The 13,088-nt window shown below is 42.0% G+C and overlaps 1 protein-coding gene across 1 annotated transcript; it reads left to right on the top strand.

Annotated features, from left to right (window-relative positions):
- The first annotated feature begins 3,931 nt into the window (after positions 1-3,931).
- LOC122664654 (cationic amino acid transporter 9, chloroplastic-like) lies at positions 3,932-11,259 on the top strand. The gene is made up of 8 exons (XM_043860572.1): positions 3,932-4,164; positions 4,625-5,040; positions 5,390-5,566; positions 5,703-5,927; positions 6,021-6,197; positions 6,350-6,586; positions 10,658-10,747; positions 10,883-11,259. Exons 1-8 carry the CDS (start codon positions 3,939-3,941, stop codon positions 11,060-11,062), a joined length of 1,728 nt encoding a protein of 575 aa, XP_043716507.1. The 5' UTR covers positions 3,932-3,938; the 3' UTR covers positions 11,063-11,259.
- The last annotated feature ends 1,829 nt before the right edge of the window (positions 11,260-13,088 follow it).

Below are 13,088 nucleotides of genomic sequence, written 5' to 3' on the forward strand. Positions count from 1 at the left end.
GAAATAGGGAGATTAAAAGAGATGCATTAGGTGGAATTTCTGATTGGAAAGATTAATAGAAAATCCATTTTCTATTAAAAAATGCAACAGGTAACCAATGTAAATTAGACTTAGTAAATGGTTTATGAAACCATTTAATAATCGTCTAACCGAAACCGTGTAAAACCGTATAGAACCATTTAATCGAAACCGTTTACCAAACGGTCATAGTTTTGATTATGAGACCATTTAGTTAAACGGTCTGGTTACGGTTTCTACCCTCAAACAACCAAAATCGAACCGAACTGAACCATTTAACCGAAATCGGACCGTTTAACACCCTTACCTCTATTGGTGTATTTAATATTTAACACCTTCTTTTGAGTGCCCTTTGTATTATTTAAAAAAAAAATTCTTCTGACGGATAAATAATGGTTTTCAAAATAATTTGAAAATAACATGCAATATTGAATAGGAAAAATGTGTAAGTGACTTACAAAGGTAAAAAAAATAAAATTATAAAGCATTTTACACCTTAAGGTTGTCAATAAGAAAATCTCTTATTCAATAGATAGAATTTTCTCATATTCCTTTACATGACAGAATAAAAGTGGAAAACACATAAAAGGCCTTCTTATGTTGGCTGTTGCAAGAAACCATTTACTTTTCATAAATGGGGAGAAATAGTTTTCATCCACCAGAGTATCATGGACGGACCAGGATCCTCTACAATCCCGGTAGGGCTGTAGTGCACATCCGACGGTACAACAGAGGCCAGGTGGCACACATAGCCTCTGCTGTACCATCGGATGTGCACTGTCGCCCCGCTAGTATTGTAGAGGATTTTTATCCTCATGATACAATTTTCTTCTTGAGTAGGATTCCTTTTTCAAGTTTTTATTTTTTGGGAAATTTTCAGCGACACCCCCTCTATTGGACCGTTATATTAATGTCATACCACTAAGCACCAAAATATCAATTTTGACCCAAAAATTAACGGGGTTAGCATTTGTTCTGTTAATTAGTGATGTCAGCAGGTTAGATTTTTGTTAAAGACTATTTTGCCCTTCCCCTTAAAAGGGCTGAAACCTAGTCTTCTTCTTCACTCCCCATCTCTGCCACTGGGCAACTGGTCACCGCTGCCAGCTCTCACCTCTGCACCCTTGCAGACACTCATTTAGTCACCTCTCACCTCTCTGCAACTGAGAGAGAGATTTAAAAAACAAAAGAAAAATAGCAAAAGGGTTTTGGGGAGACAAAGAAGCTGAGACACCATCGCCGGACCTTCACCGAGCCGAGGAAGAACTAGACCCTACGACTTCTTCTTCTATAACTTCTGTTTCTTCTTTTTCTTCTTCTGGTTTTCTAATTTTTTTATATTTTTTATTATCTTTTCTTCTACATCCAAAACCCACCGATTGAAACCACCATAGCCACCACTGGATTTACCTATAGCTTTACTCGACCTTAACCGAACCCATCTCCCACTGAACTTTCTTGTTTTTTTCTCAGACCCTACTTCTCTCCTTTTGTGCCTGCGGAACAAAGCCATCAAGAATTTTTTCAACACAGATCTCTGAGCTCTTGCAGCTGAAAGAAGAGGCATCTACCATCAGATTGATTTTACAGCCAAAAAAACAGAAAATGCAGACATCAAGCCAAAAAAAACCCAGGAAACAGCAGAAGAATAAAGAAGAGAAAGGGAAAAATCAGGAGAAGAACTTACCAATGGAGGAATTACAATAGAGCTTGCCAAGACTCACGACGGAGAGCTCTTCGAGGGAAGAAGAGTGATCGAGGACAGCGTTCATGCCCTTGGCACCAAATTTGCAGGAATTACAATAGAGCTTCTTCAATCCCTGGCAATTGACGGTGACAGCGGCCATGCCTACATCGGTTAACTTGCGGCAAGAATGGAGCTTGAGGGAAGTGAGGTTACGGCAGTGGAGAGAGAAGAGGACAAGAGCGTCGTCGCTGATGTGGATGGGTCTGCTTTTGCGAACACATTTGAGGGCGAGTGTGGTGACGGCGTCGTAGTGAGTGAAGAGAGAAGTGATGCTGGTGAGGAGATTGGATTCAGCCTTGAGGAAGAGGCGATGTCGACACTGACTCTCTACACGGAGCCAAAAGCGGCAGACAAGAGAGCACCTTTCGCGATCTAGGGAACCCAGGGACTTGAAGATGTAGGACAGGCACCCATCCGGGAGGTCATCGGCATTATCGATGGGAAGGAGATGAACATAGGCATCATCGCCGCCAGGCATCGTTGCAGCGATTTGAGATTCCGGCTGTCGGTGCCAACTGGCCCCCCGCCCACAGATCAGAGAAGAAAATCAGAGAGAGAGAGGAAAGGCGTCCGGGGGAGGGAATCCAACCTCACCGGAGATGGAAGAGGTGATGCAGCCATGGTATTTTCCCCTTTTCCCTGCCTCAGAGTGGACTGACCTCCATTGTTTTAGCTCCACATCACCGATCCCCATTGTTTCAGCCATGGTTCTTTCCCTGGGATTGGGTATGCGTTTGCAGCAGCGATGGTGTTGTATTTGTTAGGCGCGAATGGCAGCAGCGGCGGAGGAGCCCAGGAACAGGGGCGGGGTCTTGTAAAAGGTATATTAGTCATTTAACTTACACACAGGTAACCCCGTTAGTTTTTGGGTCAGAATTGAAATTTTAGACCTTAGTGATGTGACATTAAGATAACGGTCAACAGAGGAGGTGGCGCCGAAATTTCCCTTATGTTTTTGAAAGAAAGATGGTGGTTTAAATTGACGGAGTAGTAGTTCCGCTGTGAAAATTCTCCCGGGGTCTTGTAAGAGGTATATTAGTCATTTAACTTACACACATAACCCGTTAGTTTTTGGGTCGGAATTGAAATTTTAGACCTTAGTGATGTGACATTAAGATAACGGTCCAACAGAGGGGGTGGCGCCGAAATTTCCCTTATGTTTTTGAAAGAAAGATGGTGGTTTAAATTGACGGAGTAATAGTTCCGCTGTGAAAATTCTCCCAAAAAAATTAAGGGTTTTTATCAAATGCCTCCCTCAAAATACCCATTTATTCAAATGCATTCTTATAATTTTACAATTTATATATACTCCTAAATACAAGATGGGCATTTGTAAGACTTTTACTAACAGATGTTGTTTGGAATTTAAAGCTAAATAGTAGAATTGTTTAGCAAACCGAATATGAACCGAGTTGTATAACTGAATTAAAATCGTATCAAGAATTGAATTGGAATTGTAATCGAACCAAATCGAGCAAGTGCGGATTTGGATTTAATTCTAGAACTGAGGTGATTTTCGGTTCGGATTTGGATCACACTATCACTTCATGAAATCGAACCAAAATTGAACCGAATGATCGAAACCGAATCAATTGACACCCTTGCACTACGGCACAGAGAACAACGCCCCTCTACAATTTTATCTTTTTTAGTTTTCTACTATAACATATTTTTCTGCTGAAAATAAATTTTATCATTTCACATATATATTCGAAAAACCTCTATAAAAATAATAGAACGATAAATCACTTTCAAATCCGTTTATACTCCTTATTTTAATATTTAATAATTTTTAAAAGTAAAACAAAAAAAATTAAAATAAAGTGTCCTGTCAAGTGCAAAATACGCCAATGAATAGAGGTGTCAGTTCCACTTTCAGAATGACGGCATCATTGCATTGATTACTTATTCCAACACACGGAATTTGGGGCGCACCTAAGTGCCGTGTTGGGTTGTACCACTCTAAACATCCTTCTCAACACTCATTTTGAGGGAAAAAATCAAAAAGGGCGCCACAGCGAACGTAAGGAACAACGTCTGTATTCCCTGTCGCTTGACGTCAGTCTCTGTTTGTTGATCTGAGCTTTTGAATTTATAAAAATGGGAAGTTGGAAGAAACAGAAACGAATCAAGATTTTGATTTTTTTTTTTTGTTTTCTCTTCGTTATTGTTAATGGGTTCGTCTTCTTCTTCATCGTGGCTGTCCCGTTTCTGTTCTTCAGCTCTCAGGGCCAAAACTCTAACTCCTTATTCTTCGGAAGCTTATACATCCACGGTGTCAGGCGAAGGCCTTCTTCGTCGTTTGAATCTTTTTGATCTTATCCTTCTTGGTGCTGGAGGAACAATTGGTGCAGGAATCTTTGCCATTACTGGCGCAGTCGCTCATGATGTTGGCCCAAGTATAATTTGAACTGTGAAATCCTCTTTGGAAATTTTAAAACCAACAGAAAAATTGTCTTTTTTCTTCCCCCTCCCCCCTCCCCTCTTCCCTGGGCGATTCTTGAGTTCTTTCTTTGCATACTATCTTCCAAGTTCAGAATCGGTCCTTTTGGTTGTTTGTTTTTAAACAGAAGAGCTCCTAAGAATCTGGGTCCTTTTGTTTGGACTTAGATCCTTCTTTCAAACAAAACTTATGGAGAATTGCTTTTAATTATTTCAAGCATTCTAGGGAATTGGGGAATGGGGAAAAAAAAAAAATCTTGATGGAAACACTTATGCTTTACTGGTTTCGGATAATCTGTAGAATTTTGCTCTGTTTAACTTTCTCTTTCTCAAAACTTAAAATTTTTCTGATTAGATATAACTGAAAGGAATGTCAGGATTGTATAACTTGGATATTATCTGATTTTTCAACTGCAGGTGTCACAGTTAGTTATGCTTTTGCTGGAATTGTGAGTGCACTAAATGCTTTTGGTTTCGCCGAACTGGCATCTCGTTTTCCTGCTGTTGTTGGGGGGCCATACATGTATTCATATACAGCATTCAATGAACTCACAGCTTTCATTGTTTTTACTCAACTTATTTTTGATGGCCATATTGGGTCAGCAAGCGTAGCAAGGAGTTTGGCAAGCTATATGGTGAACATGCTAGAGATATTTCCATTTTTCAAGGAAAATATTCCAAGCTGGTTGGGACATGGAGGAGGCAAAGAGTTCTTTGGAGGAGTTATGTCAATTAATATATTAGCTTCAATTCTTGTTGCACTCTTGACAATAGTTCTGTGCAGAGGTGTTGGAGGATTGTCTATTTTGAACTTATTTATGACTTTAACAAAGGTGCCCTGTTTACTCTAGTAGACCAGATTGATTTTTCTTATATAATACTATTCATTTAATGCTGTGTGGGTATGCATTCATTCATCTTGCACATGATTACATACAAAAGTTTATATTTGGACCTTCAAATTTTCAGTTTGAACAATTTGAAAGTAGTATATCCAGAACTGATGCTCCTCAGGCTTTATAATATTCCTATTTTCCCCATATCATTGCACCTTTATAATGCTTTTGATTGCATCAGTGGCCCTTATTAATGTTCAAGCTTCCATGTCACAATCAGTAGTGCATTATAGAGGCTAAGTTGGCTGTGTCTTGATATACTGGTATGACAATGCTTCTTTTGCAGATAATCATCGTTCTCCTTGTCATCATTATTGGTGCTTTTGAGGTTGATGTATCAAATTGGTCTCCATTTGCTCCAAATGGGTTTACTTCAATAGTAACCGGAGCAAGTGTAGTATTCTTCTCATATTTAGGATATGATGCAGTGACTAGTTCAGCTGAAGAATGTAAAAGACCACAGGTATGTCAACTTGACAATAGCCTGATGCCTTTTGGTGCTAGGCATTCCTAACCAATGCGTATTTGATGTATTTTTTAGGTTATGCTTCAATCCAATTCTTCTAACTACTTTCATCTACTTTTTTTTTAACTTTCAGAGGGATTTACCAATAGCAATTCTTGGGAGTTTTCTTATCTGTGCAACCTTATATATTGGTGTCTGCTTCGTGATTACTGGGATGGTTTCATACAAGGTTCTTGCTGGTGATGCTCCTTTGGCTCAAGCTTTTGAACTTAAGGGCTTGAAATTCGTTTCTATTTTTGTCAGCATTGGTGCTATTGTTGGGCTTACCACAACGCTTCTGGTTCATTTGTATGTTCATGTGAGTCTCTTCAGATTTTATTTTAAGTAACATGCCACCCTTGCACAGCATTTATTCCTCCGTAGTTACTGATCAGGTGTCTATTGTGAGCAGTCTAGGTTTTATCTGGGACTTGGAAGGGATGGTTTACTACCTTCAGTGTTCGCAAAAGTACACCAAACACGTCGGACTCCTATTTTTTCTCAAATATTTGTTGGGGTGATTGCTGGCATCTTGGCAGGGCTATTTGATGTGCATCTGCTCTCACACATTCTTTCTGTTGGTTCATTGGTATGATCTTGTTTTAGCTTTCTGTCTAACATGTTTGGGATGTTGTTCAGTCTGATGTTTCTTTTTAATTATTTTTTATGGTTGATCGAAGCTGAATTTTGTTCTATTCATAATTAAGCCACCTCACTTACACCTACCTGGTTTATTTACAGAGTAGCTATTCTGTTGTTTCAGCATGTGTTGTAACTCTTCGTTGGAAGGATGCAGCAGAAAGTGAAGTTTCTACAAGGTGGATTTCAGCCTGGCTGGAAGGTGTCCTTTGCCTTCTCACAATTGCCTGCTGTGGCTTTGGAGCAGGACTTTGCTTCCGTTTTGGTGCTTCATTTGTTTTGTACCTAGTGACTGCAGTGATAGCAGTAATTGCTGCTGTTGCTCTTCATTATCGTCATGTGAGTATTATGTATGCTTTACATGTTAAGATGTTTCTTTTGCATAAATATCATTCATCAAGTTTATTTTTGTCCGATTGCTACTTAACTTGCTTGAAGTTAGTACCAATATTTCATTCACTTGATTAGCAAGTGTTTTGAATGTTGCAAGGCTCTGTAATGGAAATGATCTTGGGAAGTGGAAGTATTTCCACAATTTATACATTTCAGGAGCAATGAGTTTTTTTTTTGGGTGAATAAAATGTAATACCTTACCCCGGGGGGGGGGGGGCAGGGAGAAAGGGAGAAAAGAATATACAAGGGAAAAGGGGGGGAGGGGAGAAACAACAGTCGACCTACACAGAGGTGGAAATAAAAAGAGAGTCCAGATCAAGACCCCAAAAGACTGCAATGTGCCTGTTCCTAGGGGTGTCTCTGATAGCTCGAAGAGGGATATGGCTGAGCTTGGAAGAGACGTCAAAGGAGATGGCTTTCCAAATCATATCGAAGGATCGAGAGTTGGAAGTCCGTCTCCTAATGTTACGCTCCATCCAGATGTGGTGTAAAGCAGCTCCAAAGATTAGCTTGCCTATGGTGTCACAGATCGAGGTCCCTGCGAAGGACTTAGTCACCCAGGGCCATTCTCTGTCAAAGGGTAGGGGTCTCCTACAATGGTGCCAAATGGATGAAAGGGCTTTTTTCCAGATGGTAGTGGTGAAAGGGTAGTCAAAGAAGAGGTGGGGGATGTCCTCAAGACCATTCCAACAAAGGGAGCAGGTGGGGGATGGATGTGGTGGTGGTTAAGGAAGGCTTGGGTTGGGAGGCAATGGCGGAGGGCTCTCTAGGTGGTAAGGCTATGGCGAGGAATGTGTCCTTTGAACCAGACAAGGTTGTGCCAGGGGACTGAGGGGGCGGAGAGGCGGACGAAGTTCCAAGCAGAGGAGGAGGTGAAGAGGCCATTGGGAGAGGGCAACCACAAAAGTTTGTCATCATTGGGGGGGGGGGGGGGGGGGGAGAGCAGGCCAAATCTGATCAACAATAGAGGGGTTGAGCAAGGGGGGGACCAGGACCCAGAGGAAATGAGAATGGAAAGGGGGGCATTTTTTGGAAAACTAGAGGAATAGATGGACTTGGGGCCCAGAACGTAGAACAGGATACCAAGGGGGGCCAAGGGTCAAGTTAGAGGAAGGTAGAGGATCCTCGGGCAATGGAGGTAGAGATTCCACGAAGGGCCAGGGGGCGGAGGGCAAGGATCTTTCTCTAAATCCAGGAGGCATCAGAGGGGATGGAGGCAGTCCATAAGGAGTCGGACTTGAGAAGATGAGAGTAGACCTAGTTGACCCAGATGGAATCCTGGCGGGAGGAGATTTTCCAGATCAACTTGAGGATGCCAGCGGTATTAGAATCTTTGATATGACGAATCCCAAGGCCTCCCTCAGATTTGGGAAGGCAGATGGACTTCCAAGAGACAGGGTGGAGAAACCTGGAGGTTTCGGCCCCTTTCCAGAGGAAGGCGCAGAAGAGGCGCTCCATCTCTTGAGACGTAGCTTTAGGTAAGGCAAAGATCCCACACCAGTAGATGTAAGTAGCTTGGAGGACGGAGCGAATACAACCGAGGCGGCCGGCATAGGAAAGGAGTTTGCTTTTCCATAACTGTAGACGCTTGTGGATGTTGTCCAGCATAGGAATGCAATGGTACTTAGAGAGCCGGGCCGGAATGAGGGGGAGACCAAGGTACTTAACTGGGAGGGAGCCTAAGGTGAAGCCGGTCAGGTGAAGGAGGGAGTCTCTATCCAAATCAGGAATACTAGAGAGAAGGATTTTAGATTTGAGGAGATTGATGCGGAGACCAGAGAGGGATTCAAATAGGTGAAGGGAATCCATGATAGCAGAGATGAAGAGTGAGAAGCTTTAGAGAAGATTATCAGATCATCAGCAAAAGCGAGATGGGTGAGGTTGATATGCTTGCATTTAGGGATGGGAGAGATGAGATGGAGATTCGTTTGATTTCCAAGGCGATGGAGAAGAGGAAGGGGGAAAGGGGACAACCTTGACGGATACCCACTTTGGAATGGAAGAAGCCAGTAGGGGAACCATTGACAGGAACGGAGAAGGAGGGAGAAGAGATACAAGCATGAATCCAACGGACAAAGGCAGGGGGAAAGCCCATTTGGGAGAGCACTCCACAAATGAAGTCCCAACGAAGGGAGTCAAAAGCTTTATGGAGGTCAATCTTCATGAGGGCGGCCGGAGAATGAGATTTGCGGTCAAAACCCCCCAACGAAGGGAGTCAAAAGCTTTATGGAGGTCAATCTTCATGAGGGCGGCCGGAGAATGAGATTTGCGGTCAAAACCCCTCACGATCTCGGAGCAGAGGATGATGTTGTCTACAATGCTACGACCAGAAATGAAGGCGGATTGGTTCGGGCTAACAAGAGTGGGGATCACAGCCTTAATTCTGTTGGCAAGGATTTTGGCAATGAATTTGTAAATGAGGTTGCAGAGGGAAATGGGCCTGAAATCCGAGAGAGAGGTGACTCCCTCATTTTTGGGGATGAGACAGATGAAAGTCTGATTAACTTGGGCCAGCTGGCTGGGCTTGTAGAAGAAGCTGCGGATGGCTTTGAAGAGGTCACCCCTGATGGAATCCCAGCAACTGAGGAAGAAACCCATACTGAAGCCATCAGGGCCAGGAGCTTTGTTGGACTTATGGGAGCGGATAGCGTTAGAGATCTCATCATCCGAGGGGATACTAATGAGGGAGTCCGCGACTTGGGGGGGGGGGGAACTTATTTATTAGATTCGGGGGAATCGAGGGGGCAGAGAAAGGGGGGGATTGAAAAGATTGGCGAAGAAAGAGATGGAGGCAGATTTGATGTCATGGACCGATGTGAGGGGGGAGCTATCAGAGGAGTGAAGAAGGGTGATGGAGTTAGAATTGAGGCGAGCTTTTAGAGATCTGTGGAAATAGGCAGAGTTAGAGTCTTTAAGCTCAAGCCACTTGATGCGGGCTTTCTGGCGAAGAAAGCTTTCCTCAAGGGAGGAAAGGGAATGCAATTCCTTAGAGAGGGTTTTTTCCTCAGAGGCAAGAGAAGGGTTGAGAGGGTCAAATTGAAGTCTGACCTGGAAGGAAGAGAGATTGGAATTACAAGAGGAGAGCCTGGAGTTGATGTTACCAAAGGTGGAGAGATTCCACCTTTTCAGGGCAGCTATGGTATTGCGGAGCTTCCTGGAAAGAGCGATGAGGGGGAGGGAAGGAGAGGAGACCGGGGTGCGCCAAGCCTTTAGGACGGTGGGGAGGAAAAGATGGTGGGAAGTCCACATGTCAAAAAATTTGGAAGGCTTGGGACCAAAAGAAGAATAGGAATGGATTTGGTTGTGGCAGGGGCAGTGATCAGACAAGCCTTGAAGAAGGAAATTGGCAAGAGAGTGGGGAAAGGAGGAGAGCCAAGCCTCATTAGAAATGAAGCGATCAAGCTTGCAGGCGATGCAGTCAAGGCCCGAGCGGCGGTTGTTCCAGCTGAGGGGGGAGCCAGTCCACCGAAGGTCATCAAGGCCAAGATCTTCTAAGCACTCATGAAAAGCAAGAACGGAGGGAGAGTCGATCGGTCTGCCTTCTAAGCACTCATTAAAAGCATGAGTTTTTTAATCAGAGAGAAAGGGGAAAATTACATTAAAGAATAAAGGATAGAGATCATGGTGTCAGTATCTAGTCACTTGTGTGAAATTGTCTTGTTCGATCCTTTATGCAACACTCAACTTGATTAGGATATCAAGTGATGGGAAAAACAGGAAGTGTAATTCCTGTTGCCTCTTTTTACATTTCTCTGATTTCCTTCTGCTTGAAGTAATCCTCTCATGGGACTAAATTTGGTTATGAGTTGTGATGCTCTTTTATTACTTTTATAAATCGAAAAGGCAAGTTTGGAAGGGAATGTAAATCAGAGGGAATAATATTTTTGTGCAGCTGACTTGCAGCATGTTTCCTGATGCAGTATCTTGGCCTACTAGTATATGTTGTAGGTCATACTATTTCAAATTTCACTCTGCCTCCTTTCTTTTAACTATCTTCTCTCTGTTTTTTCTGTTCAGGTTTATGTGGACCCACCTGGGTTTTCTTGTCCAGTAGTTCCTGTTTTTCCAGTTACTTGCATCTTCTTCAACATCTTTTTGTTTGCTCAGGTTTGTTTCTAAAGTGTAAAGTGCTTGTACATATCAATATATAACTATCATTGGATTGATTGTCCATAAAATTTGATAGGAAAAAGAAAGGAATTTGAGATTGATAGATTAACAATATGTGGTTTTCTTTTCCAGCTGCACCAGGAAGCATGGTTGAGATTTGTAGTTGTCATCATCATCTCAGTCGTTATCTATGCAGTTTATGGGCAATACCATGCTAATCCTGAAAGTTCAAATCAGATACTTGCTTATGACCAGCCATCTATAGAAGAAGCTCTAATTACCAACCAGACTCGGGATAGTATCGAAACTTGATGGGACTGTATTATTGTACTATTAATTTCAACCACGTGCCTTTCCTTCTGTTGCTCAATTCAAGAAACTGGTGCTGACATGATGTTGTGTTATATCATATTGTATCTGTCACCCGGGCTTTACTTGTAATTGAGCAGTTGCAATGGCTATGTAGATATGTTTGAAAATGTAATGTATATGTGTCAATATCTTCTAATAGGTCATTCTAAGTTTTATCTAGCAACCTGTTCATACATTCTGATCAGTTTACAGAAATTTGTCCTACTATTAAATGGTAATCATGAATTTATCTTTTCTATTTCCTTTTCCCCCCTTCCTTCTTTATTGGTGAATTTTTGTTGAGTTCTTACCTCAATAAGCTCTTCTTGTTTGATCTGAGATTTTTTTTTCTGAGACATAACATTTAACATGGAAAATTTGCGAGAATAGGAGTTGCAACATCAGGGGTTCAGCAAAAGATTTTCCATTAGATCCAATAAGACTCTGATCATGTTAATTTTATTATTGGCTTTTCAGCTTAGAAATAATGGATATTATTTGTGAACGAAGTGCACCTATTTGGTCATATTACTTCTGCGAAAGTTTTTACCGTACTCTGATCATGTTAATTTTATTAGGTTAACTGTTCTATTTCCATTAATCAACCTCCTGAAGTTCGTATAAGGTTTTCATAATTACCTGACGTACCTATATACGTATAAGACGTACAATGGTGCTATTTTAGAACTCAAAATATTTAGTTGTGGTAGACACTTGATCTTTTAGATTAGCAGGAATGAAATATTTTTATTGAAACATGAAGAGTCACAGAAAAAGACAGTTGACCCTCTGGGAGAGGTGATTGTGTTATTTGGTCCCCGAACTCCTCGGGTTCCTCCAACTCCAAGGCTGCATGAGATTTCATTCGTACTAGAGGCTCTCTGTCTCCTTGGAGGAAATTAGTCTGGTTCAAGCACCACATTCCTAGGCATTGATTTATGACCTGACGGGTATTTTCCAACTGCCTTCCAACACAGTCCTTCCTTCGCCATCGGAAGATTGCTGTCTCTCCTATGTTGTTGCCTTTGCTGGAATGCTATGGAAGATATAGATCATCTATTTTTTGGCTGCCCCCTTTCCTCATCCATTTGGATAGGTATCTTAGTTAAATGATGGCTTAGAAGGCTGAGAATTCTTCCTTTTGATAGGGAGTGGATTGGGTAGATATGTCCTTTGCCGGGTCTTCTCTTTGTGATTCGATAGGCAAGCTGTCTTTTTGTGCTGTTATCAATCACATTTGGATGGAATGCAATATCAGGAAATGGACCTCCAACTCTGAACCTCTCCAACAGATTTGGGACTCCATTTCTTCTGAAATTAAAACCAAGCTCTTGGCTGCTCCCTCTATATGTAAAGACACCCCAAGGAACAGGCATATTGTTGTATCTTGGGGTCTCCCCTCTGTCCCCCTCCAAGTCTCTGCCTCTTTTGTTTGAGACTCAGATTCGCTTGTGTATTTGTATTTTGATTTTTCTTTTCTCCCCTTTTCGGGGGCTGCTGTAGTCCTCTTCCCTTTGATAATGAATTTATTATTCACAATGGCACCGAGTGTTTCAAGCCAAAAGTTCCGAGGGGTTTAAATCTCAAGTTGGCACTTGGCAGGGCCACTTTGCAAAGACTCTTTAGACAAAGAGCTTGGTCCCTTGTGCTGTTGTGCAGCAAATTCAATCAATTTGGCCGCAGCAGATGAAAAAGAAACACTTTCCAACCTCCTCTTTCTTGGATTACATATCTAAAAAGGCTGATTCTTGGGCTTTCAAAGCAATTTGTTAAACAAGGCCTCTCTAGTGGAAAGGTCTTACTTGGAGACATGGCAATGGAGATTGCATTGACATATAGACACAACTGTGGGTGCCCAATCTGAGTTAGTCTCTGTCTCCGCCATCTCACTAAGGTGTATTTCTCTTTTCGAGGAAGGTATCTAATCTGATTCTTCCCAATAGAACTTAGAATCTATTACAGCAACAATGGCCTGCTCCAATTGTTT

The sequence above is a fragment of the Telopea speciosissima genome, chromosome 6, assembly GCF_018873765.1.
Source record: "Telopea speciosissima isolate NSW1024214 ecotype Mountain lineage chromosome 6, Tspe_v1, whole genome shotgun sequence".
NCBI classification, from domain to species: Eukaryota; Viridiplantae; Streptophyta; class Magnoliopsida; order Proteales; family Proteaceae; genus Telopea; species Telopea speciosissima.